General features: G+C 40.9%; 1 protein-coding gene across 1 annotated transcript in view; it reads left to right on the forward strand.

Moving 5' to 3' along the window:
• PTPRN2 (protein tyrosine phosphatase receptor type N2) overlaps positions 1-27,704 on the forward strand; it is a 690,139-nt gene that overhangs the window by 131,267 nt on the left and 531,168 nt on the right. Inside the window, exon 3 of the mRNA XM_063147608.1 lies at positions 10,757-10,870. Coding sequence (XP_063003678.1) covers positions 10,757-10,870 — 114 coding nt within the window. The remainder of the gene's footprint in view (positions 1-10,756; positions 10,871-27,704) is intronic.

Consider the following 27,704-nt stretch of genomic DNA (forward strand, 5'->3'; position numbering starts at 1 on the left):
TCATATGATCACCATACCATTGACTATCGTGTTGTGTGAATGCAGCCAGTGTCTACTCAGCCTCATAATGAATATTTGATTTTTAATTTAACACTTCAGCACTGGAAATCAGTTTTTCATTAAAGTATGAATGGAGAAAACAAGAAATTTCATCTGCCTAACCTGGAATCTGAAAGGACAAAACGTAGAGACTATATTAGTAATGATACAGTTGGAATTTTCGGGGCTTCTCTACATGATGACTTTGTGGTGCAATCAACATTCCTCAGGCATGGAACGTACTGGGAGTTTTACTTGACACCATCATTCTACTATTTCTTTCCCGAGATGTCCCGTCCTCTAACTTGTTATATTTTAAGCTGCGGGAAATGCAATATTTTTTTCTACTCACGCCATCAGACTGCCATTGCCTGCCTGTGTATTGTTGCCATATCACCTTATGTGGGTGAACTGAAGGGTGTGGTTATCAGGCTGTGACAACGATGGGGCGGTCTGTCACCTCCCCATTCCAGGCACTTCTGCCTCTGCCATTTCCAGTTGTGTTGGCAGGTCAGCAGGAACAATGATAAATGACATGGCTGAAAATGTGGAGTGCGTTTCTCATAGAATCATAGAATAGTAGAGTTGGAAGGGGCCTACAAGGCTATCGAATCCAACCCCCTGCTGTTCCGCATGTTGACCAGGGTTGTGGGGTTTCTTGGGGGAAACCAAGAAAGCCCCAATCGCCTGGATATTTGTGGGTGGGGTGGGGGGGACTAAAATACAGGAACAAGTAGAGACCTGGGTGGTGGGTGTTTTTTTTACAGTGAGGCTTGGCTGCATGGTGGCCCATATTGGAAAGCTGTGCCAAGCACAACGGGGTGACCAATAACCATCTAGGGGAATGGAAATGGGCATGAACCACAGAGGTAGACGCGAGAGTCAAACCTTCTTATAAAGGCTTGACTCACAACAATGCCACTACTCAGGAGAGGTGCTGCCTCTCCGTGTAAAAACAAAAAGTTCTAAAGGGCCCGTGACTGAAGATGGAGCAGAAACAGTGGTACAGTTGCAGGAAGAAAAGCCTCATGTAGAAATGCCCTCTATCCTTCTCTGCATATGAGAGAGAGAGAGAGAGAGAGAGAGAGAGAGAGAGAGAGAGGATGCTCTAGATAACATGTTAACATTGCCAATTTGGCATGCATTTGACTTTATTTCAACTAAAGTATTTCAACTAAAGATTCCCCTTCTCCTTGCCACGAATACTCTGATGTTCCAATGGAATATGTAAATGAGAAATGGCTGTTTGTCTATATAAAGAGTGTTGTCAATAAATTTCTAAGCTCTCACCAAGGAAGGCTAGAAGAATCTCCTTCATGCAAATATATATCCCACCTCCCAGTTTGTTTTGTGATTTAGAATGAGCAGAACTGAAAATTTCTCTCTCTCTTTCTCTTTAGCAATAGCCATTGACTATCCAGATAAAGAGAGGAGTAAAAGATTTCTCTTTTTCCTCCCACATAATGTGCCATTTTCATTTTGTGCTGCTTATAACCCTCCATGTCACAGCTTTCTATTCTTGTCTGAATAGTCAATGAAACATTAGGAAGCTGATAAGAGAAGTCTGGCCTGTTACTTGGCAACGGCTGTTGAGCAGAGCTGAGTGCTGTTGATTGAAGAGATTAGCTGCCATAGATAAACCTCCTCCTTTTTGCTGCCCTGCTGCTGCTTATCTTTCCACCCTTAACAGTTAACAGGTACTACCAAATATGACTGCAACTGGGAAGAATGAGCTTTACTGCAAACCAGGTTTGCTTGACAGGTTTAGGGTAGTACCTTCCAAATCTTTACTTCCATTAAATTGAGTGCATCATGGCTTAAATACTTCTTTTCTACTTCCAGTGTAAAACACCTTACTTTTTGGAAGAATGTTCATCCAGACTTCACGATAAGCATTTGTACCCTTCTCTACAACTATAAGCCCTGAGCCTAAAACCATTTAACTTCAGGGTAGTCTTACTGGTTCTGCAGAGATCTCTCCAGATTAATGGCTTTTAGAACTGAAACAGCGATAGTGGGAAGAAAGTAATATAACATTTGGCTCTGGTTTCTGTTGGCACAACAACTGAAAGAATGAAAAATTAATATGTAACTTTCAATTACTGCCATTGTTAAAATATGTTTAATAAAATAACATGACAATCTTAAATGATAGCTCTGGTATAATGTGACAGTGTAAGTTAAAGCAAAAGATCTGTATCCCCAGTGTAATTCCAATATAACTTATGTTAAAATATTCTCACTGAAAAAGTAGTACTTTACTGGTCACAGGATTGCAAACACAGGTAGTGGATCCAGACATAGGCCTCATCTACAACAAGCAGGATATTGCACTATGAAAGTGGTATGAAAGCAGTATATAAAGGGCAGGAGCCACACCAAGCAGGATATAGTGGTATGAAATATATTCCACAGGAATATCTTAGTCAGAGGCTCTGTTCGGAAGACACCTTAAACCACGGTGGTTAAGGCTTAACCACTGTGGTTTAAGGTGTCTTCCGAACAGGGCCATAGAGAGTCTGATCACAAGCAGTCTGAGAGTTGCTTCATGAGAGAGGTTTCTAAAGCTTCTAATAATAGACTGTTTTGCAGTTAAGAGGAATGTAAATTTGGTGAATATACTTGCAACATTGTTAGTAGAAATTAGCTAAAACTGCAAAAGGTTAAAATATAATGGGAATGTGAGTAGTAACTTTGGAAGAATGACAAATCTCTGGAATGGCTTCTATGGGTATAGCTAGATGGGCGATATCCAGGGGATCACCCCGGGATCGTCCCTGTGCATCCACATGATGAACAGGTCATCCAGGGAGCAGGAAGGGATGATCCATCACTTTCCCCGGGATATCACCCTACCCTTTAATCCTGCTTTTTCCATGGTCTCGAGATGATCCCGAGACCACGGAATGTGTGGGCGGGTGCCATGGTTTGTCCCGGCTCTTCACGAGTAACCACAAGGAGCCGGGAGCTGGACACAGGGTACAGAGCTCCTCAGGAGCTCTGTGCCCATCAGGGGTGGGGCGGGAGCAGGGATTTTTTTTTAAAAAAAACCTAATCTTTTGCGCATGAGCACTCGTGCGCTCCGTCTCCTTTAAAAATTAAAAATAAAATGGCGGGCGCAACGTCCTCTTCCTCCTAGGATGTCGCACGCCACGTGTAGACAGAGGGGGAGATCTCGCGATAACCATATCACGAGATCATACTCCCTCCATCGCGTTAGACCAGGTAGGTCTAGCCATGGCCTAAGAGAAAATTAGCTTCCTATTGTCTAAACTCCAGAGTATTTAAACGTAAGATAGAAAACAAAACACCTCACAGTGATGGCTGGTGATTTGTTAGTCTAAACTGCCAGCCCCCATTGCATACAAACACAAAGGACCTATGAGTAAGTCACTATGAGTAAGTTCCCCAACTAGTTAGAATTAAAGCATTGTGCATTGAAAGCTACATCCACTGTATTATTTAATGAATGCACCCTGTGGGTTGCACAATATGTAAAATACTTGAATAAATGAAGTAATATCCAGTATGTACTCAGTCAATCCTTTGTGTTTGTCTGCTTCAACCCATCGTGAGGGCTCCTCCTTGCTTTTTTGCTTTTTAGCCACCATTGCATGACAATACCGAGGGAGGGAAATTCTCATCTATACCTTTGCATACCAAGGTGAGGCAGTGGATAACAGGCGCTGCAGCCAGCATGACCCACTCTTTTCTCAATTACCTCACAGTGGTAGCTGGTGGTTTTGAGTAAGGAATTTCTTCACCGTATGCTATTGCAAGAGAATGGCCTGAGAAGGGAGAAAAACACATAATCATTAGCCCCAATGAAGAGAGGTTCTGGCAAAAGATTAAAAGAAAGACTGATAGGTAAATACTGTCTGAATAGAGGGAATAATGATATGAAAATCTGCTGATTTATATATATATATAGTGTTAAGGAAGTTGGTTTGATACAATGGCCACAGCATTCTTTACTATATGATAAGCCATAGAAACCTGCTCGAAAACTATTTTTAATGTAGCCATATTTGCAATTGAGCAAGAGCGAAAGGGCCAGCAATATTAGCTCCTCCCATTCATTCACTCATACAAGATTAAAGGCAGCCAAGGGGCTCTTTGACCACCTCTCCCATAGTATGCTCAACAACAAAGGCTTTGCAGAGCTTTGTCTTTGGGTACCTCATCTGTCCTTTGCCTTTGCAGTTATCTTGGGTTCTGTTAGAACTAAGTAGCTGAAATGCTGCCAGAGTACCTCAAACTTCGCACTGCTCACACTTCAGAAGTGGTGTCATTGACCTGTCTCTCAGCTTTGGAGAAGTGGCTGATGTGCATAATGAGGTAACAACAGTATGGAGATGAGTACTCCAGATTGTCATCAGATGGTAAATGATTTTGTAAGTACAGGCAGGAAACTTTATTCTGGTATGTCGAGAGGTAGAGGTAGACCAAATGAGGCTTTCTTCATGTTACAATATTCTTGGCTGTGCTGCTGATTTACCATGACATTACTCCAGGGCAAATAAGAATTTGTAACTCTAAAAAGTAAAAGTAAGACACCTTGAGGCAGAAGGGTGTTTGGAACAATCTCCCACCCTTCCTTTCTTATAGCAAGCATTAATGTTAACACAAGCTTTGTGCACATAGTCTTTACACATTCAATGAATGTGTGGAGGTATCATGATCCAAGGTTCTGATGCCCTCTTCAGGAGGAGAAGCCAAAATATCTGGACAGAGTTGCCTACCCCTGCAGAAGAAGGATGTGGCTGTGGAAGCACCCATTGACATCCCTCTTACCTCAGGTCTCTCGTCCCAGAAGAGCCCATCAGACTAGCTCTCATGCTTTCATGGAAGTCACATTGTCATCTTCAGATTCCGAGGATTCCAGTTCTGAAGCCACCACCACACTCCAGTTGCATCCATGCTGTTGCAGCCAAAGGCTTCACAAGCAAGCATTACTCCTTTTAGAAAGCTTAATGCACTGTGTGGGTGGAGGTACCAGCTGCTATGAAACCCAAGTCCTATTTAAGGCGCAGGGCCTTGCTAGACCAGGGGTTAGCGCGGTGCGAGGCCTGTGCTCGTTCCTGTGCGTCCAGATGATGCACAGGGGATCCCGGCCTCAGCCAGGCCTCGAGCTGCCCTGGCACCGCACTAACTGGAACTACTTGTAGCGTGGTTCTTCCCGTGGTCCCGGCCTCAGGTCGGGCTGAGGCTAGGTCTGCCACTTTTCCCAGCTACCGGATTTACTCCCGAGTAGCCGGGAAAAGCGGTGGACGGGCTGCAGCGCTCTACAGGAGCGCTGCAGCCATCAGGGCTATGGGGGTGGGTGGGAAATGGAGGCCGGGGAGATCGGGGGGAATCACGGCCCAGGGGACATCAGGGGGATTGCAGGCAGGGGGGACATCAGGTGGGGGATCGGACATTGCGGGTGGGTGGGCGGGTGGGGGAAGGAGAATGGGCCTGGGGGGGCGGGCGGGGGATCGGACATTGCAGGCGGGGGAAGGAGAACGGTGCTGGGAGGTGGAGATTGTGGATGGGGGGAAGGAGATTTTTTTTAAAAAAGCCCTACTTACCTTTCCTGTCTCCTGCTGCTTTAAAAATAAAAAAATGGTGGCCACGACGGCCCTCCTCCAGAGCTCGTTGCGTCTGGCGTCTGAATAAGGGCGTGGTCTCCCCTCTTCTCCCCCAGATTCTCACTTAGGTCTAGCAAGGCCCTCAGTCAATAACAGAGTTTGCCAGTAGTTGCAACTGGAGCTCTCTATATTGCTTTCCTATTCCTGTTACTGTGTTCCAGGGAAACCTGACTTCACCTAAAGCCTGGGAAAGACTCAATCAGTGGAGGCTGGTGAGTCCAATTTTGGTGGGGTTGTGAATCCATTGTCGGTTTCAGTCAGAACCAGACAGAACTCTAAATGAGCTATCTAAGGTGCTGAACCCTATCCCCAAAATTGTTTCAGCACCTTGGATACCTCCTTTAGAGTTCTGGCTGATTCTGACTGAAACCCAGAATGGATTCACAGCTCTACCAAAATCTGAGACAGCAGCCTCCACTGGTCCCAATTCATAGTTGAACCATGTAATCCAGGCCTCACCAGTACCAAATAAGGCTATGCCCTTACCATGACAGAGGCAGAACAGAACATCAGCAAGTCCTGCACCCTGAAACAGTATTGGAGGTGTGTATGTGCTATGGCTGTGGCAAGGTCTCTCCCAACTTGTGTGTGTTTATTAGAATGTAGAGAGCCCTGCACATAAATAGGGTCTCTTCAGAGATCATAGAATAGTAGAGTTGGAAGGGGCCTAAAAGGCCATCGAGTCCGTCCAGATGGTTGTCCAGATGTTCTAATGACTTTGTGTAGGCTGGGAGGAGCTTGCCTCAGTGATGCTATGTTCTCCCCTATGCGTTTTTTGAACATGTAAAGAAAGTATTATGTGGACTATAAGTGTTGTGGAGAAATGTCTGTTAAGATTAATTGATCAGCAAAGTAAAGATTATACAAACAGAAAACATAGTTGACAAGCTTAGATATTAGTCAGAAATTATTCTAGATAAATGGTCCAGGCAATGGTCCCACCACAAACTCAGCTCACATTTGAGTACACTGTCAGTATTCCCATCCTTGGGAAGGTTGTGGTCATATATCCTCTTCTCATTAGAACTAGGCAATATGGGTTTTTTCCCTTCTCAGTTTCTTTTAGAGTCATGTTCATTTAGAGCACTTAGACCTTTGTGATGGAGGGAATGAGTGGGCAGGACTGGTGGTGGGTGAGCCCAGAACACATGCACTCACACATTCTCTTTTATTCTCTCTCACACACCCAACAACACAGAGTGATCTTTGTCCTACCACCCAGCTGATGGCTGATCAGCTGGGCGGTGGGGAAAAGTTGGCAGGGTACCCTGGGGCTCTGAAGCCTGCAAGAAAGTGGCCAAGGGCTACATTTGGAGCAACTGTAATTTAGAGGAACTACTACACATTTGCTTGCTCAGTATGTGAAAGAGGAACCATAGTCAACTAATCTGTTTTTCAGTTACTCAAATGTTCCAAGGAACAATTGCTATTTTAAACATAGTGTTGGCCACTTCTTGCAAAGTGGCTATCATGGAGTTTCATCCATGCAGGAAGTCATTGGCCCTGTTCAGTTGTAGTGGAAGAGTGGTTAGGCTAAACACTGCATGGTTAGCACTAATGTCAAGTGCTCCCTCCACATGTGCACTAATCACCCTCCACCCTAACCACACTTCTTGAACATGTACAGCTTTTCCTTGTACTGATGGGGTGTGTGCAGGATCAGCTGCTTTCTGTAAGTGCTTGGAGAACTATAGACTTTTGGCCATCAGCTGTTTAGGCAAGGATGTTTTCGCTTTATGTGATGGCTGCAGGTGTTTGCACCTGGGAGCTCAGAGCTGTTAATATCAGTATAGGATGGAAAATAACTTTGTTCCCCACTAGGGATGTCATGCTCAGCCTCAGCAAGTGCCCAGGGAGTGCTGTGCAGCTGTCCATCTCCTTAGTGAACTGCCATTATGTGTAAAAATGGGAGCTTGTTATTCTGTATAAAATATCTTTTATGGAAATGTCAGCCATAGCTGCCGTTTACAGATGGTTATTCATATCTCTAATGGCAGCGCTAATGGCAGCTCTATATCAGTGTTCAGTTAACCACGGAGTAACCATGGGGGCCTGTCAGACAACATGCTAAGCCATGGTTAAGGCTGCTAACCCTTTTGCAGTGTGTGATTATGTAGCTACCATGATTAGGAAAAATGCTGTTCATACATGGTAAACCATCATTGTTAGTTCAAAATGCTTGACCCTCATAGCTTAGAGTATTGTCTGAACAGGGCCGTTCTGGCTTGCTACTAAGGTCAGAGCCCCCACCGCACACACACACACACACACACTGCATCAGGTCCAAGCTACACCAAACTACATTCCTGGAAGAGTTTTGCAATTCAATGGGAGAAAAAACATGCAATGGGGACTAATCCTTATAGTAGATTGGAATATATGCTGTAATTGTTTTAAGGAATGGCAACATGGAACCATATGATACGGAACCATATCATTCCTCTTCTAAGTCAAAATCACTGAATGCCCCCAATATGAGTTCAAGTTAAGAAGCATGAACAGTGAAATGCACATTTTTCAGGATTGACATCAGGAGCCTAAACAATTTTGCTTTCAGATTTGCTTAGATATATGGCATATTTCCCCAACTTGGTGGCCTCCAGATGTTTTAGACTTGAACTCACAGCATTTATGACCAATGGCCATCCTAGCTGGAGATAATGGGAGATGAAGTCCAAAACATCTGGATTGCACCAGATTGAGGAGGACAGATTTATGGGATCCCTTGAAAAGGAGAAAGATATTTCTACTAGAGCAGCTGTTTGGATGGAATAGTGTTTTCTTAGCAGGACAATTTTCTTATATTCTAGACTGCTAGAGGAAGGTAAATACAGCCAGTAATGTCTTATTGGATCATTCCATTTTTATAAATGAAACAACAGTTCCCAAGGCAGAAATCGGTAATGTAAATTTTAAAACCACTTCTTCACTGCATAAAGTAAAATAAACAGCTGACTACTCTGAATTGTAATGAGTACTCAGAAAATCAGAACACTAAAGATCATAGTTAGAACATATAGAGATATGAAGAAGGAAGTCTTAGGAAAGCACTTTAGGTTTTGCTAGAACAGACTCTGTATCAGGAAAGAAGGTAAACCAAAATAATGTTATGTGGAAAGGGGATTCTCTTAAGTGAAATTAGATTTAATCAGAAGTTTCTACAAAACTGATTTTTTAATCAAACATTTTATTATCCAGAGACTGCTATATTTCTCTTCTCTTCTTAATTAAGAAGCCATTTTGAAAGTGTATAATAGAACGCCCCACCTTCTCTCCATATACATGCAACTATATACATTTAGGGTTCTCTCCAAGCTAACAGAAGCACACTGGTCAGAGGTTGGGATAGTGTGTGACGTCCCACTCCCCTCATGCATTTTGTTGAACATCTGAAAGGGGATGATGTTGAGATTCTTTTTTTTTTTAAAGTGCTGTTTTAAGATAGTTGTTGCTAGGCTAGTCTCCAAGAACAAGAGGAACAAAATAGATAAAACCTTTTATCAGATCAACTTCTGTTACTGTGTACAAGAGGAATGAACGATATCTCCCAGCCTTTTTGTAACCCTTAATAGCTATCCATAGTTGTCAGATACATTTTTTGTATGACAAATATTGTGGCATGGCACGATCTTAGCTAAACAGCCATGCTTGTTTCAGAAAACATTTTGCTTCATGGTAAAATAAATTAAGTGTGCATTAATTGTGGTTCAAACTGTGAGTCAGAAATTATATCTCAATGTTTTTGGTTTTCTTTATTTTAACTTGCCTCTTACTGTTTTACTCTGTACAGCACCATGTACATTGATGGTGCTATATAAATAAATAATAATAATAATAAATTTAGGTTAATACTCCAGTTTATCATCATCATCATCATCATCATCATCATCGTCACCATTAGCAGTAGCAGCAGTAGTATTTTTAACCTGCCTTTCATCCTAGGATACATAGACACCAAAATATGACACAAAATAAAACTTCACAATAAAAACAAATCAAAAGCATAAGGAATGTAAATGACATTGGTATAGGCCTGGACTTTACAATACCACAGAAGTACTGCTCAAATTTTGAGAGCAGATGTTTTTCCTCTTTATTCTTTCATCTGTTGAAACCCCATAGAAATAAATAGGTACTTGTAAATTAATTCTTAACGTTATGTTCTACTAGTCAAATTGCACTGTCCCTTTTGATTATAAATGCAATATCTGCAGTAATTACTGAATTAAAAAAAGCAATATGAAGAATAGCATGCTAATTAAACTTGTTGCATTTGAATGATTTTCTTTGGATCACTGTGTACAGGAGAGAACAACAATAAATGCACCAATTTTGTTTTGTTTTTTGAAGCCTAGAGCTGCAGATGGTCAGAGGGTATTATAAGCACCTAGGTTCTAAATTAGTCTTTTGTATGGAAGGGAGAAAGGTAATTTGAATGTTTGAACTCCCCCTCCCCCTGCCTATCTTCTTCCCACACAGGAAGCTTGTCTTGAAATGAACAATTCTCTAAATAAAGACTAATTAGGACCTAAATTAATTAGAAGGTGTGATATGAAAGGAGTTTGATGAGAAGAGTGTGTCATTTTAGACGAATGGAATGGACCTAAATAAATTAGGTTCCATTAATATCTCATTGTTACACGAGCAGCTCTCTTATATTGCATTCATTAGAGGGTACTACATTAAACTAGCCTTTGCTGCCTATTATCGATTCAACATTCATTTACCACTACAGGGTTTCTGCATTAAAAGGAGAAAATAAAAAATCCTCACTGCCTCTGCAAACCAACATTCATGTTTCCTGGGCAATCTGGTTTTCATTAAGAGTATTTATTTTATTTGTTATAACATTGCCAGAAAGGAAGCCTTATCAAAAAGTGAAGTGAAGAATTTTGTAAGGAAAGATGACCATGAAAGTGTCTCAACAGCTTCTCTCACATTTAATGTAATTGTCATATAGCAGGACATAGTGAAGATAGTAATACGTATCTCTTTGTATATTAGGTGTGTCAGAGAATAATGTGATTTATCTCCTCCCTCCCCCTGTTTCCCCCCCTATCCCCTACCACCCTTTCCCTCTTTTCCAGACGCAGTGTTTGGAAAGTGCCAGCGGGTACCAGTGATAGACGTATACAAGTATGAAGTTTCACCACCCATCCTCCAGCGCTTGCAAATTGTCTTACAGAAGCTGTTGCACAGAGGTAATGTACAGACCAGAATTGGTACACAACATATGGATCTCTTGAATCAGTGGTGTAGAGGGGTGCAGTTTTTGCAGAGCTTTGAGACAAAAATTAATAATTTAAACAAATTTATTTTACAATAAAAATTATAACAATGGGCAAGATCTTCATCCTGCTCATGCCAGATTGGCTTGGAAATAGCTTGAGTTCTTTCCAAAAAAGTCTGAAACCTGTCTCTCTGCCACTTCCTACCGTAGAGGTTAGAGGATGACCTGTGGCTTGCCGCAGCAATCAATGACTAAACTCCTTCTGCTGCACTGTCCAAGGAGCAGGAACAATCCCTTCCCAGTGAGGCAGGGGAGAGTGGAACAGCTCCATGGATACTCTGCTGTGCTGCTTTAGCCTTATCTACTGTCATAGTCTGATGACAATGGGGCTACTAAATCCAGGAGCAGGGGAGGGGGATGTGCTGTTAATGGGTATGTAGTGCCAAAAAAAAAACAACCCCATGTAAGTTCATTAAATTGCCAAATATTGGGAAGAATCCTACTGGGTGTTTATGTCCTCGCCAATTATTTTCTGACCCACCAATTCTCTTCTGCAAGTAGTGAGTCCTGTTGATTGCATTACACAAGTGAGACCCTCCGCTTACGCAAGGGAGATTTAGAGCTTCCAAAATGAACAGCAACACTCATTTCTCGAAAGGACGCAGGTCGGCAGAGGTCCCTTATAAAAGCTCTGCTGCCCTGCCCTCTTCCAGAAATGAGTGTTTCTGCTTGTTGCCCTGGAAGTACATTGCACAAGTGGTGGGGCTGGTTGTACAACACAAGTGGTGGGGTGGAAGAGAATCGGCAGGGGCATAAGCCCCTTGTTAGATTCTGCCCATTATACAACAGATCTCTATTTTCATGAGTTTTTTTCCTACATGCTTTATTCTCTTCCATTTGAATTTATGTTTTCCCTGATAATAAAGTAGTCACCTTTATTGCTTTTACAATTTCCATCTGTGTTTTTCTTTCCTTTATACTGCCATTGATTACTTCCAAAATTATACCTGTGATCAAAGCGGAGATCAAAGTAGTTGTTAGATTCAGTATCAATAGGATAAAGGAAAAAATATTACCAAAACATTAATTCAGAAGACCTGGGTAGACAATTCTAGGAGACTGCAGAGTATAATATAAGGATAATTCTGCCTGCTGTTGATATCAAGCTCCCCCACCCTATTTTTTTTTATCAAAGGCTTTTTTCCTCATATGAAATGTTTCATTTTCATCCAAGCATTCAGTAACTGATTGTTTCTCTGTATACATTATCTCTTTGTTCTCCTTCACTTATTATAGTGTTATAGCTGATATATTGTGTACTATTATAATCAATGTGGAAATGCCAAAATTACTAGATTATCTGATACTGGAAAACACAGTAGTTGTCCATTCATGCTACGTCTTCACCAAACCATATTATCTTCATTCACTTTTATCTTCTACATGTTACTTCACCTGCTATTCAAAGTACATTTCCTTTTCGTAATATGTGTTGCAACATGGAGTCAGCTTGAATTCAACATCACTGCCAGTAATAGATAACAGACCCCATGATGGCCCATAGGTGCAGTTCTGTATGGTGAATTGGCCCATACAAATAGGTTGCCAAAAGGAGGCAATGTCAAGCCAGTTCCATAAGACAGCCATGTTGTGAGAGATGACTCTTAGGCCAGTTTGAACATAATGCGGAACCATAGGTTTGTGCTTCATATATGAACTTGCACAAGTCTTGGCTTGTGTGCTCCACTTCCTGTGTAGCCTCAAGGAGGAGGTAAGAAACTTTAGCTTCTTCCAAACTAACTGTGATGTCTGAAGACAGAGAACTGTGGTTTCTTTAAACTGTGTTTTGTTAGAGTATGGTAATGCAAAAACAACAAGCAGTTCAATATATAATTTGAATTTTGTTCAATAATTGGGACCTGCCACAAAATGCTGCAGTGCGGAGTGCTGCTGTTTAGGATTCCAGCAATTCAATTTAATCTTTCCAACCCCTATTTTTCTGTGCCTTTCCCCCCACAATAAACAAGTAAGCATTCCATGGGCATTAAGCATACTTTGTCCTCACTGATCTGTTTTTGGGGTGCTCCACATTAGGGGTTTTTGGGGACTCCACCAAGCGTGATGATACCTCCCGTGTGTGTGTGTGTGTGTGTGATGCTTTTTAGTCACACACCACTATGGTGCTGAGTTCTTTTTTTTTTGGTCCATGCACTACATTTTAATTGGAATCTGCATTATGTAGATGATGCCCTGAAGATGTAGTAACTTGTATAGCAAGGAAAGCAGGTGGGAAGAACACATCATGCTAGTGTGACATTAGTATGTGTTATTGGTTCTTTCTTTATGATCGTGTTCAAGAATGTAAAAAGTTTGTTATATTTTTATATTTTGGGTCACTTTAGATTTTACTTTTATTATTTAAATTATATCTGATATTTAAACTCCATTTATCTACCAAGAAATACTGAGATTATGGCTCTGTACTTAGAATCATAAAAAGCATAGCGTTGGAAGGGACTTCGAGGTTAGCTATCCAACCCCTGTTCGATGCAGGATGCAACTATAACATCCATGACAGATGGCCACGGTTTAAATATCTCAAGCAAAGGGAGCACACCATCTCCTAAGCCAGTCTGTCCCACTGTTGAACATATTTTCAAGGCTATCTTTGCCTTAAAAAAATGCTTCTTAAAAGTTAAAATTGGGATTCCTAGGAAACTGGATTCTGTGATTAATGTCCACTTCTGGTTATGTGCATCTCTTTTAATGTTTAGTGAACTGCTAGGCAGGCAATGACAGTAGATCTCCAAATATACAAAAACAAAAAACCCATGTTGCTATTGTGATGTGAAGATATAGAAAGATTTTGAAACTTTTTGTCCATTTAAAAAACAACTCTAGAAAATTTCTCTTGGGCATAGTAGATGATCACACTATCTGCAGCCTTATTAACAGCCTTCAGCTCTTCTTATGAAGTATTACATTTTGGGGTATGTGTCTTCAGGCATCATATATGCTTCAGCAAGCAATAGGAAACTGGCATTGTCTTGGGATGTATGTCCAAGGGGGAGGCTGTCACAAGCACTGTGATGCATCTTATGTGCCATATATACAACAAGCATAGCTTTGGCTATTCTTTTAGTATTACTGCATAATATGAGAACTACTTTTTAAATCTGCAGTGAAGCACAGGACCTGGTGGCGGGGAAGGGGGGAAACTACCTCTGGTACCATTCTGTTCACAAACTTCTAGTGCCTGTTGCCTGGCTCCTCTGAAAAACGGAATTATCTTCTCATTAGGTAATCCTACAGTGTTTTGTTCTCATTGGATTATTCCTTATTTTGAGGGTCAATGAGGGCCCTTTTACACATACAGACTGCAATTCTCTCTGTGTTTACTAAAATTAGGGTGACCATATGAAAAGGAGGATAGGGCTCCTGTATCTTTAACAGTTGTATTGAAAATATGGGGAAAGGAAAGGAAAGGAATCTCTCGTGCAACGCCTGCTTTCGCTGACGTTTTCTTAGCAGACTTTGTAGCGGGATGGTTTGCCATTGCCTTCCCCAGTCGCAGTTACCTTTCCCCCAGCTAGCTGGGTACTCATTTTACCAACCTCGGAAGGATGGAAGGCTGAGTCGACCTGAGCCGGCTGCCTGAGAACCAGTTTCCGCTGGGATCAAACTCAAGCTGTGGGGAGAGTTTCGGCTGCAGTAACTGCCGCTTACCACTCTGCGCCACACTAGGGAACCTGGTGAAATTTCCCCTTCATCACAACAGTTAAAGCTGCAGGTGCCCTGTCCTCCTTTAAATCTGGTCACTCTAGTATAGCTCCTGCAGCTTTAACTGTGGTGATGAAGAGGGAATTTCACCAGGTTCTCCGTATATACAAATGACACCTGCTGAAATTCCCTTTTCTATTCAACTGTTAAAGATACAGGAGCCCTGTCCTCCTTTTCAGATGGTCACCCTACTAAAATGTATTTACTAAATACCACTGTGTCTAATGGGACTTATTTCCCCACATGTGTATTTAGGATTTCAGCCACAAGCACACAAGTGATCAGATTCCGTGTGGTATAATGTGAGTGACTGACAGGAAGTTTGTGAGAATGAATGAAGCAATCGTGTGAACAGGGCCAGTTCCACTGCATGGGTCTGTCCCACCAATTAAACACTGTGGTGTGTGGTTGAAAGAGAGAGCGGTGCAGTTCATTTATTTTCCCCCACACAATTCATCAGAGTAATTGCACCACAGGGGACTATTGCCATGCATTTGTACTTTGTATGCATGAAAGAGTCCTGCCTATTATACATGTGTAAATATGACAAGTATGCATTTGATTCTAATGTTATTTTGTGGATTTTCTTCCCCCCTGTACTACTTACATCGTCAAAGCATACTTTATCAGAATTTTTGAAAAAAATGGGACTTGACCCCTATGCAATAGGTGTTAGGATCTTCTTTATTTTGAAGAACTGGTTACACATGGACGGATACAGCAGTTTATAAAACATGAAGTACAAAATATAATGTAAAGCCACACAAAAATTAAAACAAAAAGCATATATGTGCGTGGGCCTGGAGAAGGCATATCTAGTCACTATTGTAGCATGCTTTACATAAGGCTGCCCTTGAAAAGCATTTCAAATCTTCAGTTGCTGCAAAATCATGCAGCTGGACTTGTGATTGGAGCTGATTTCTTGGAACATGTGACCTAATTGTTGTATTAGCTTCACTGGTTTCCAGACTATTTCTAGTCTACATCAAAATGCTGGTGATTTAACTATAAAGTCCTCAATGGCTGGGGCCCAGGATACTTGAAAGACCATCTCCATCCCCATTAACCTGTTTGGCCTGTGAAATTGTTATGGGAGGCTCATCTCTGGATCCCACCATTCTTGTCAGACTTGGTCCCAATCTGATGGGATTTGTACCTATGCTGGACTTCTATCATAAATGGCACCATTAAACAGCTTGAACAAAATAAGCATGGTAGCAAAAGGAACATACTAAATGTAAATAAGTAAATTGATATTGGGCCCAGTTGTTGTAAGTATTCTTTTGCATCTGTCAATAATTGCTCTGTCAATTTCTAATTCTTAAGTGTCTAGGTGATTTGCTTGCAAATGAGTTATTTAAAACTAAGTTGTTATGAACTGCACTTACCTTACTGTGGGAATAAGCTCAATATTATAGGCTGGTTGGGAGCCCTTAAAATAGACATGAATTTTCCTGCAAATTTAAATGTTACTGGCTTAGAGTAAGAAGGATCAGTAAATGGGACAAGCAGTAGCCATGGCCATAACCATGCAAAGATTCAAAGCTTTACAAAAGGAAAATGCTTCTGCAGCTTCAAGTTGGGGTTGGTGGTGGATGGGTGGGCACAATGGAAGCGTTTACCATGCCATTCCTCCCAATCTTATGGAATCTTCCCACACCAGTACCACCTCTTGCTGACTGGCACTAGTGATGGAGAGGGTAGACACTTTAAAGAGGAACATTTCTCTATGCTATTATGAGCATCAGATGAGTGTATTATTGCATGCTTATTACTGGGCACTCACAGATTTTCATGGGTCCTTCTCCTGACATCGTCTGCCTCCCGCGTGCTTCACATCCCTTCTAGCCTTCTTTGCGCCACACACACAAAAAACCTACCCCTGTAAGTCCAACTTATAATAAAGATTATAAGTAGCCGCTATCTCCTGCTTTGTGCAAGAGAAGCAGCGCGATCAAAATGGCCCACTGAATGAACCACATGCATATTGTTTACTTATTCTTTCAAAAGAGGAAGTAATGAGGGAAAATCATGCAAGGGAGTTTGTTCTAGAGTTTGGGAGCAACAGAGAAGAAAGCCATTTCCTGCATGTCCAACAAGAAGCAGCCCTTTGTGAGTGGGAGTATCTCCAAAAGTCCTTTCCTGCTTATCTTAATAACCAGGCAGGTTCAAAAGGAAACAGGCAGCCCCTCAGACAGCCAGGCCCTGAGCCCTTCCAAACTTTAAAGGTTAAAAGAATTGATAATCAGTGTTGGGGAAATGTGATCATGATACTGCGTACCAGTTAGCAGCCTAGCTGCCATAGTTTGCACCAATTGAAGCTTCTGGATGCTCTTCAAGGTTAGTCTCATACAGAGTGCTTTGCAATAGTCTAACGATTATATAACCGTCTTGGGCTCTCCAGCTGAGCTGCATGTTTTTTTGGCTCCTGGACAGAGTATACAGAAAGTTCTGTAGCCCCTTCTTATTGTTATGTCCAAGCTGTGTATTCATCTGTTTCTAACTTGACTACTGCGTTGTAGTTTTAATTTTAAATGCAAGGTCTGGAAATGGAACTAAGAATAAATCACTTTTTGATGGCGAGACTATTCTCAGACTATTTATGCATGTTAAACTTTGTCGAATCACAAAACAGTCCCTTCTTATTGTGCAATCGACATCTAGCGGACAAAATTACTGTGAGGTTTGCTTAATCAGTGGCCTCTTCATGTTTGCTGTGCATTTTATCAGGGTTCATCAGGAATCCATTTGTGCAAGTAAGTGAGTGAGTCAATATATTCCATAAAACAGAAGATACTGAACTCAAATAGGAGATATAAAGTAAGCAACAATTGATCTGAATAGCTGGTTTGTTGTCATGCCTGCTGGTGGATTTGCTTACTGTTCCTGTCATTTTATGTGTTGTTTTAAATACTAAGCATGGTCATGTGACAATTTATGTTTTTTCAAAATATTGCAAATGCTTATAATAATTATTAAATAAAGTGTTAGTTGATCTTGAGGTCAAAATAAAATAATGGGTGCAGTAGAATTTCAGAGCTATAAATCCTAAAGAATCCAATTAGCCCTAGTTAGTCAAATGCTCCCTTAAACTTCCTCAAAACTATTCCGCTGCTGACAGAGTAACAGGCCTGATAATGTTTTGAAGTATTTGCTATTTCCAAGTGAAATTTCAAGATTTTATCTATGGAAAAACATGTATTTACCATGCTGAGGGGAATTGTAGCTTTTTGGTAAATTGTCCACATAGGAGATTGGTACTAGTTCTTGCCATGTGAGGGCATATTTAAAATTTAAAATGCAAAACTGATATGGCAAAGTCATTTGGTGAAGAGTTGGTCCTAATTCAGATTTTTTAAAAAGTGTTTGTCTCTTTGTGATACTCTGGTGTGAGGAATATTTATGGATCTGGGGAAAAGAAAATGTTGGAGCTATTATTGGCTGATGAGTGATAAAAGTTATTCAGGACTGGAAGTTATTTCAGAGTTCTAGTATATTTAAATTCCCATGAGCCAGTATGGTATAGTGGCTAAAGTGTTGGACTGGGAGTCAGGAGATCCTGGGTTCTAGTCTAGGGTGACCATATTTTGGAAACCAAAAAGGAGGACAACATGGTTGGCCTCCAAGGGGGCATGTCCAGCACCAAGGGGGTGTGCCTACCCGAACATAGCCTTGGTCACATGTCTGATTTTACAGCACACATTTAAGACAAATCTGTTCTACATAACATCTTAATGTTTAGATCACTGAAATAAAGAACAAGTGAGAGATTCAATGTATCTGAAATTAACTTCACTCACTCCTACTTTTGTAGGTTTTGCTGTACTTTGAAGTTTTTGCTATACTCTGTGTGTTACATTCTCCCCTTCCCTCAAATATCTTTTCTGACTGTATCTTCACTCATTGCAAGCTGCTGTTGTTGTTATCAGGCTTTGCTACTGGCCGGCCGGATGGCTGGCTTTTTTTAATTTCAATTTTTTAAAAAAGCTTGTGTATAATTGTCACAAGTTTCTCTACTCTAACATTAGGGTGGGTGTTGTGGCAGTGAACACTACTTTGCCTATTCTCACTTCTCACTTATATACATTAGTGTCTCAAGGCTTGTGTGTTGGCACCACTTCGCACATCCAGACTTTGAACTCCTGTCTACTTCATGCACAAACATGTGACTCTGAGACCCTCTTCCTAATGCCCTGCGTTTCATGCCAGCACCATGGGGCTAAGTTACAAGAGATGTCTCTGGGTTGTCTGTGCAGCCTCTGTTGTCTCTCACTCTAAGTCATTGCAGACAAACCAAAGCCTCCAGCCTCAAACAATCTCTCTCTCTCTCTCTCTCTCTCTCTCTCTGTCTGGTGACTCTTACATTATTATTATTATTATTATTTCCCACCTTTTGCCCAATACTTTAAAAACCTCTGCCACCAGCCGCCTCCAACTCCTCTCCTTTTGCACAACTTTGATGCGCTCTTAAAACACTCTGCGTGGCAAGCCAGCCTCAGGGCCAAGCTACAGGTGCATCTGGGTTGCCTTCAGCCTCTCTCTGCCTTATTCCAGCCTGCCAACATTTCCAGCCTCAAATAATCCCCCCTCTCTCTCTGCCAAAGTCTCCCAACTGTCCAGCCAGTTGGAAGACTGTCCAGTGCTGCTTCTGGGGGAGAAATGCTGGACCATCAAGGGTGAGCTATTCCACCTGCTCCCCTCCCTCCCCCTCCACCTGGAGACTTTAAAGCAAGGCAGGAGCTGAAGGCTGGGGAGTGCTGCTTCTGGGGGAGAAATGCTGGACCATCAAGGGTGAGCTATTCCACCTGCTCCCCTCCCCCCCCCACCTGGAGACATTAAAGCAAGGCTGGAGCTGAAGGCTGGGGAGTGCTGCTTCTGGGGGAGAAATGCTGGACCATCAAGGGTGAGCTATTCCACCTGCTCCCCTCCCCCCCCACCTGGAGACATTAAAGCAAGGCTGGAGCTGAAGGCTGGGGAGTGCTGCTTCTGGGGGAGAAATGCTGGACCATCAAGGGTGAGCTATTCCACCTGCTCCCCTCCCCCCCCCACCTGGAGACATTAAAGCAAGGCTGGAGCTGAAGGCTGGGGAGTGCTGCTTCTGGGGGAGAAATGCTGGACCATCAAGGGTGAGCTATTCCACCTGCTCCCCTCCCCCCCACCTGGAGACATTAAAGCAAGGCTGGAGCTGAAGGCTTTTTTCCCCTTACTTGGTTTGTTTTGCTGTACATGCGTGTTTAGTATATTTTGAATATTATTGTGATATTGTTGATTTGTACATTGTTAAATATTGTTGTAGTTTTTAATTTTTGTAAACCGCCCAGAGAGCATCGGCTATTGGGCGGTATAAAAATGCAATAAATGAAATGAAAATGAAATGCACTTGTACCCTGTGGCTGGGGGTAGGGCAACAGTTTATAGCTTTGTTGCATCCGGTGACACTTGTTTTTTTAAAAAAACTCCACCGCCAGCTGCCTCTGCCTGCACCAAAACTAGACTCTGACACTCTTAAAAAGGCTCTGTGTGGTACAGCAGCCTCTCAGGGCTCAGCTACAGCCATCTCTGAGTTGTGGCTTCAGTCTAACTCTGTCTCTAAGAGATATGCCAGCCAGCCAAAGCCAAATCTATCTATTTTTCTCTGGTATGCATTTCAAATGTTCTGCATTGCATCCCAGCAGTGCAGTCAGAGCCTAGCTCACAAGTGTACAAAGTGAAGTGGGAGGGAAGTGGTAGCGAAGCAAAGCAATGATATGCGTGAGAGTTTTTTTCTAAAGATGACCCTTCATCGCCCATAATGTAGAAATTTGAGAAAAAGGCCTCTGGCCCATTCTGTTTTGCCCTGTGGGCGACTTTGACTGACCTCTCCTTTCCCACATTTTGATTTGTGGATGCCTTGCCTCTGCTGAGCTCCAGTTACCCGACTGCACATCAAATCTGCAACAGGAAAGGTGCCCTGCTTGTCCAGGACTTCTTACCTAAAGACTGGAGATCCCCTTAATGCCAAGGGTTGAAACTGCTCACTATGCAATACTCCAAAGAGGAAGTTTGACAACCTGAATTTAAAGGATATGGCTCCAGCAGTTTTAAAACACAATAATTTTAAAACTTTGAACTTTTCAAAAAATCCTAAAAAAAAATGGATGAACAGATCTCATTCAAACTTGGCATGGCTAAATCTCTCCTTAAGAGCTATCATGGTGCCAACTTTCAGCCCTTTATCTTTAAAAATGTCATTTCAAAATAATTTTACAACCTCAATCTTTAAAAAAAACCCCTAAAACTCATTCGATAGGCAGATCTGTTTCAAACCTGGCATAGCTAACGTTCTTGTTAAGAGCAATCAAGGTGCCAACTTTCAGCTCTTTATCTTTAAAAATAACATTTTTTTAAAAAAAATTAAATCCTCAAATTAAAAAAAAATTCCTAAAAATCAATGGATGAACAGATCTGTTTCAAATTTGGTATGGCTAAAGTTCTACCTAAAAGCTATCATGGTGCCAACTTTCATCTCTTTATATTTAAAAATGACGGTTTAAAAATAATAATTTTAAAACCTCAATTTTTAAAAAATTCCTAAAAAATCAATGGATGAATGGATCTGTTTCAAATTTGGTGTGGCTAAATCTCTAAGTCCTATCATGGTGCAGAGTTTCATCTCTTTATCTTTAAAAATGACAATTTTAAAAATAATAATTTTAAAATCTCAATTTTTAAAAAATTCCTAAAAAATCAATGGATGAACGGATCTGTTTCAAATTTGGTATGACTAAAGCCCTTCCTAAGAGCTACCATTGTGCCAAGTTTCATGTCTTTATCTTAAAAAATGATGGAGTTATAAACATTTTCGTTAATTCCCATTACAGCAGCTCTTTGAAAAAAAACCGGATTTCCCCTCCCCCTCCCGGATTTGTCATCAAAAACCCGGGCAAATCTGGGCAAATCCGGTCATATGGTCACCCTATTCTAGTCCCCACTTGGCCATGGAAGCCCACTGGGTGACTGTAGGCCAGTCACAGACTCTTAGCCCAACCTACCTCACAGGGTTGTTGTGAGGATAAAATGGAGACAATGATGATTATGTACACCGCCTTAGGATCCTTGGAAGAAAAAATTCGGGATATAAATGCAATAAATAAATAAGAGGCACATCTTGGAGATATAATTCTTTCTGGACTGTGTGAAATATTCCATAATTTCATTAATTAGAATATAGCCAATTAATGTTCTTAAACAGAAAAAAAATCCAGCTGATTTAGGAAAGATGTTCTTTATCATTATATTTAAATGCAAATTGTTTAAAAGGAATAATATTTTTCCAGAAGAATGACGACCACATGTAGTGGTTGGGTATCTTGATGTTTTCCTCTCTTAGAAGTATACGTTAAGTTTGTGTAAACCCTCTTTAAAACTTGCAAGTTTTTTCTCTGCCTAAATCACAAAATATCCATAATTTCATCCAGTCCCATGACTTGCTTACCTTATCTCATCTCTGTCCAGAATGCTTCAGCAAAAAAAATCAATCTCTTATGTCATTCATACTATCACTCTTTCACAAACCTTTCTATCCCTGACGTTATCCTGCAGAAACTCTTTTTCATCACCCAACCCCATTTTCTGCTCCTTTCCGTTATAATCCTTCTTGTGACTGAGGTTTATCAGATGAGCATTTTATAGCACAGTAACTGCTGCCCACTTACAGATGTGTGTACGTTCTTTAGACAATGACATCAGCCTCCTGAGCGCCTCCCACTCCTTCCACTCGTTTTCCATAGAAAAATAGAGCCCTTTTTATCCCACTTTTTAAAAAATGGAATGTGCGCAATATCCTGCTGTGTGCTGGAAAAGCCACACAATAAAAACACCCAAAATCATGTGGTCTTTGTTTATTTTCTCTTTCCCCTCTGGGAAGAATGAGAAAGTGAGGGGAAGCGACTGTAAGGAAATGTGATTCCAACTTTGCCCTGGCCAAAATTCTACTCTCTTAAATGGGTCTGTCTATTATCGCTTGGTGCCCATTGCGAGCAGAGAATGAACCCATGAAATAACACGCAGACATCAGAGCTTCAGATAAATTAGGGCTTCTTTATTTAATTAGGAAAATTCTCCCCTCCCTGGATCTGCACGTGAAAGTGCAGGAATCTTAAACGCTTTTACTCTAGGCCACTAGCATTTATTTATTTATTTATTACATTTATACCGCCGAAGCTTTCTGGGTGGTTCACAAAAATTAAAACCACAATAAAACAACCAACAGGTTAAAAGCACAAATACAAAATACAGTATAAAAAGCACAACCAGCATAAAACCACGCAGCAAAATTGATATAAGATTAAAATACAGAGTTAAAACAGTAAAATTTAAATTTAAGTTAAAATTAAGTGTTAAAATACTGAGTGAATAAAAAGGTCTTCAGCTGGCAACGAAAGCAGTACAGTGTAGGCGCCAGGCGGACCTCTCTGGGGAGCTCGTTCCACAACCAGAGTGCCACAGCGGAGAAAGCCCTCCTCCTAGTAGCCACCTGCCTCACTTCCTTTGGCAGGGGCTCATGGAGAAGGGCCCCTGTAGATGATCTTAAGGTCTGGGTAGGTACATTTGGGAGGAGGCGTTCCTTCAGATAACCTGGCGCCAAACCGTTTAGGGCTTTAAATGTCAATACCAGCACTTTGACTTTATAGCATGCAAATAAAGGGTAAACCCGGCCCCCTTTCCAAGCTACACTTCAGCATATGGAGGGACCACCCTGCATCATCCCCACCTGGGGCTGCACAGCTCCAGGTAGATGAGACAGGAAGGTCACCAAAGGCAAACCATATCCTGACACGAGAGCTACACAGCCCCCGAGGAGCAGGACCTCTGGACTGCCAATCACCATAAAGGTGCCAGAGTGCTTACCATTCCCATTCTGACCTCATGTAATTACCACACAACCCGCCATAGGAGGAAGCCTATTTATTTATTTATTACATTTTTATACCACCCAATAGCTGAAGCTCTCTGGGCGGTTCACAGCCAAGCCTCAGGCTGGAACTCTTTTCTCAGAATGCCTACATGGCACCACTTCACATAGTTTTAAATTATTCTTCAATTTACTTTGGCTTAATTATTTAGTTTTCATCCAATTAAAAGACACCCTAAGACTGCAGTCCTACCTGTGAGAAAGTTCCATTGAATTCAATAGATTTACTTCTGAATAGACCTTCTATTGTGATGTAAGTGTATTTATCTGCATTTCCTTACATTTATTTCTTGCTACCTTTCATTCTTTCCCTTTCTCTGTTGTTTTTTTGCCCTTGCTTTCCCTTCCCTTCCCTTCTCTCTGTTATCTTCCCCAGTGTTGAAATTTAGACCTCAAGCTCTTTGAGGCAGGTAGCTACTATTTCTGTTTTGTTTATGCCCATTCTGTAAGCATTATATACATAAATGACACCATTGATAGTATAGTAGAAATCTTTCTTATGGCCAGAATTGCAGTTGCTGGAAGAATGGTGTGTGTTAGGACAGTAGTCCAACATTTAGTATGCCTATGTCTTACAGTCAATTCCTGTTTCAAAATGGCTTTTGCTCTCTAATATATACCAGTCTTTACTATTGTTGTATTCTTCCCCTGTCCCTCTTCTTACAGTCCTGATCCAATTTCAATCTTCCTCTTGTCTCCTTGCCCTCTCTGAAACCCTCTTCATTTTGCATTATCATTATCACACTTTGATGCCGCAGGTTGGTTGGACCATATTCCATAGCTGCATAAATAGGATTGTGAATTGCAAGATCACATGGATGGTAAACCGATACAATAATTTAAAAAAGTGACTGAATACGACTGAAGAAATGTGCATTGTTGCTGAATCAAAAGCTGGAATTGACATAATTCTAGGGCACACTTGCTACATTAATTTGAGCAAAATTAGTGTGCATATTGTTACAAGAATCAATGGAAGAATAAAAGGGATGGGGGGAGAGAAAGAGAGAGATAATATATGTCTGGGTGTGGGTGTGCACGTGTGTACATTTGTTTGTAGCAGCAGAAGGGGAAGGAATTGCATTCTTTGAATATATATTACCTCTTTTGTGCTGCTGCACAGTCCCAACAGATGGAGGCTAAGGGTTGTACTCTAATTCCCCTGGGACATGGCCCACAATAATCTGTTCTCATTCTTGCCTACCTGGAGCTTGTGGTATGGTTGATTATAAGTTCTGCAAAGAGCTGGTCTTTACCATTATGCTCAAAAATAAAATTATGATGGCATGAATAAGATATTTTCACTACTTTTGTCTCTTATGCATAGAAAAGTGGGGTGCTGGCAGCAGCTTACCTGGACAAAGAAACAATTATAGTTCCCTGTATGGACAAAGGGACAATAGTAGTTGTGGTCTTTTGATATCTTAAATAAAATAAAATATGGATAAGTATCTCTGCATTTCTGTTTTGCAAATATCTTTCATAAACTGCATGAGCCTGAGGACATTTTTACTTGTGACACTAAAACCACATGGAGTTCTTCTTGTGCTTTTAATATATATATATATATATACTAATGTCACTAATAAGGTATAGAAAGCAGATGAGAGTAACTTGTAAATCAAACATACATGCTAGCTATTGTGTTATGTGTATGTTGCAGAGCCTATCTAGATAAATATTGTGTCTCACTTTATATCTTTTCAATAATCTGCTTATGTATACATATAATAGATTATTCTAAACAAAATTGGTCACTGAAATTCTGATAATGTCTGGACCCATTGAATTCTGTGATTACAATTTCTTTTTCTTATATAAAATTAATGTTCTTTTTAGATATTTTATAGCAGACCATGAGGTTTGAATGGACAATTCAAGAGGACAGTATTTCCTTTCCAAACTGTTGTGGAAGCCACATCTCCATGCTTGACACTCTTAGGGCAGTATCACAGTCTTAATGTATTCATAATTATTTCAAGATGGAAGCCAGGGCATGAAAGGATACAACTACCTGTAAATTCTCCTCATATTCAAAAACATTTAAATTTTATAGGACATGTTTATATTGAGCAAACAGTTCCCAGATTTCATTATTTATTTAGGAATAATTATCTCTAGGGATATATCTCAAATGCTCAAGTTAAATTTAAACAAGTGGATTAATGATATTTTACGAGTTATAGATAGATGGGCGTCTTTAAAATTGAGTTTATGGGATAAGGTTAATAAACTCAAGAGGAGTACTAATACTCAAATTGTTTATGTTGTACATGGGATCCCCTTACATATACCTGGCAAATATTTCCCAAACCGTAATGCTTTGCTTTGCTTTGTTTTTGCGGATTCCCTTCCACCAAAAATATGTCTGAAAAGGATGCAACTTCCAATTAAGGAAGATAGGTTTAGTTTTCAGGATCTTGCTACATATCATCAGGCTTATCTGCTGACCTGTACTAAATTTTGGTCTTTTCTTCTTAGGCCTATGCTAGACCTAAGTGAAAATCTAGGGGAGAGGAGGGGAGACCTCGTGTTATGAATAACGTGAGATCGCGCCCTCGTTTACACGCGAGTTGCGATGAGCTCAAGAAGAGAGCCGTCGCGCGTGCACCATTTTAAAAAAATCTTTTAAAGGGGTGGCTATATGAGAGGATGAGCGGCAAGGTAAGTGGGTTTAAAAAAAAAAAACTTGATTTCCCCACTCCCCCCACCCTAGCCCCGATGGGTGCAGTGCTCCTGAGGAGTGCTGCACCCCATGCGTGGCTCCCGGCTATGCACAGGTAATCGCATATAGCCGGGAAAAGCCACGGAAATGGGCCACACGCTCGCGGTCTTGGGCTCAACCCAAGACTGCGAGAAAAAGCGGGCCCAAAGTGTAGGGATTTATCCTGAGGCCAGGGAGGGATGATCCCTCCCTGAGTCTGGGATCCCTTGTGCATCATCAAAACGCACAGGGGCGATCCCAGGAATCACCCTGGGATAACCCCTGGTCTAGCAAAGGCCTTAGATTTGATATTCCAACTCGGTCAGTTTTGGAATCTTCCTATCTGGAACTTCTCTCCAAATGGATGGCATTAGGTTCCTGGCATATTAAAGTGGAGTTATGTGGCATATAATGTTATGCAGACTTTATACTGTTAGTTTTACCCTACCCTGTGCCTGCTTACCCTACCCTGTGCCTGTTTGCATTCTCTTCCCCTCCTTATTGTTTCATTATGATTTTATTAGAATGTAAGCCTATGCGGCAGAGTCTTGCTATTTTCTGTTTTACTCTGTACAGCACCATGTACACTGATGGTGCTATAAAAATAAATAAATAATAATAATAATAATAATAATAATAATAATAATAATAATAATAATAATATGCCAAATACAGTGTGACCAATTTTTCTATGCGAAATTGACTTTATGGGGAAATACAGATTAAAAATTTGAAAGAAAATGTTTTTGTGGCGGACCTGGATGGATTAAAGGATTTTTACCCTGGATCTATTATTGAAAGTTGATGATGGTTTTTTGCCATTTTCAGCTTTGCGAGATATGTTTGATTTGACTGCTACAGCTGAATGGCAATATTTGCAATTGCAACATTTGTTAGAATCTAGATTTCATCCCACTGCTTTTACTACCTTGGAGTCCCTTTTGCCATTGGAAACACTTATTGAAGTTGACCAAGTTGACCCATGATTCACGTTTATAAATACTTATTATCAGTGAATAAATATGATACATGAGGTCTTCTACAGGAATGGAAGAAGGAATTGGAATGTCCTATTTTGTCTAATCAATGGAGTGCCATTTTAGCATCTGTATGTCTACGGACATCCAGTTATGTCTTATTCAGCAAAAACTTTGGTTTTGGGTTTATTGGTCGCCACAACATCTCTTTAATAAAGGTTTGTCTAACTTGGCTAATTGTTGGAGGTGTAATACAGTTAATGCTTCTTTTATTCATATGTTTTGGAAATGCCTAATAGTTGTCTTCTTTTGGGAGGAAGTTATCAAATGGATAAACTTTGCGTTGGAAAGCTCTTGAATATTTAGTGATGTACATGTTATTATTATTATT

This window comes from Elgaria multicarinata, chromosome 1 (genome assembly GCF_023053635.1).
Source record: "Elgaria multicarinata webbii isolate HBS135686 ecotype San Diego chromosome 1, rElgMul1.1.pri, whole genome shotgun sequence".
NCBI lineage: Eukaryota > Metazoa > Chordata > Lepidosauria > Squamata > Anguidae > Elgaria > Elgaria multicarinata.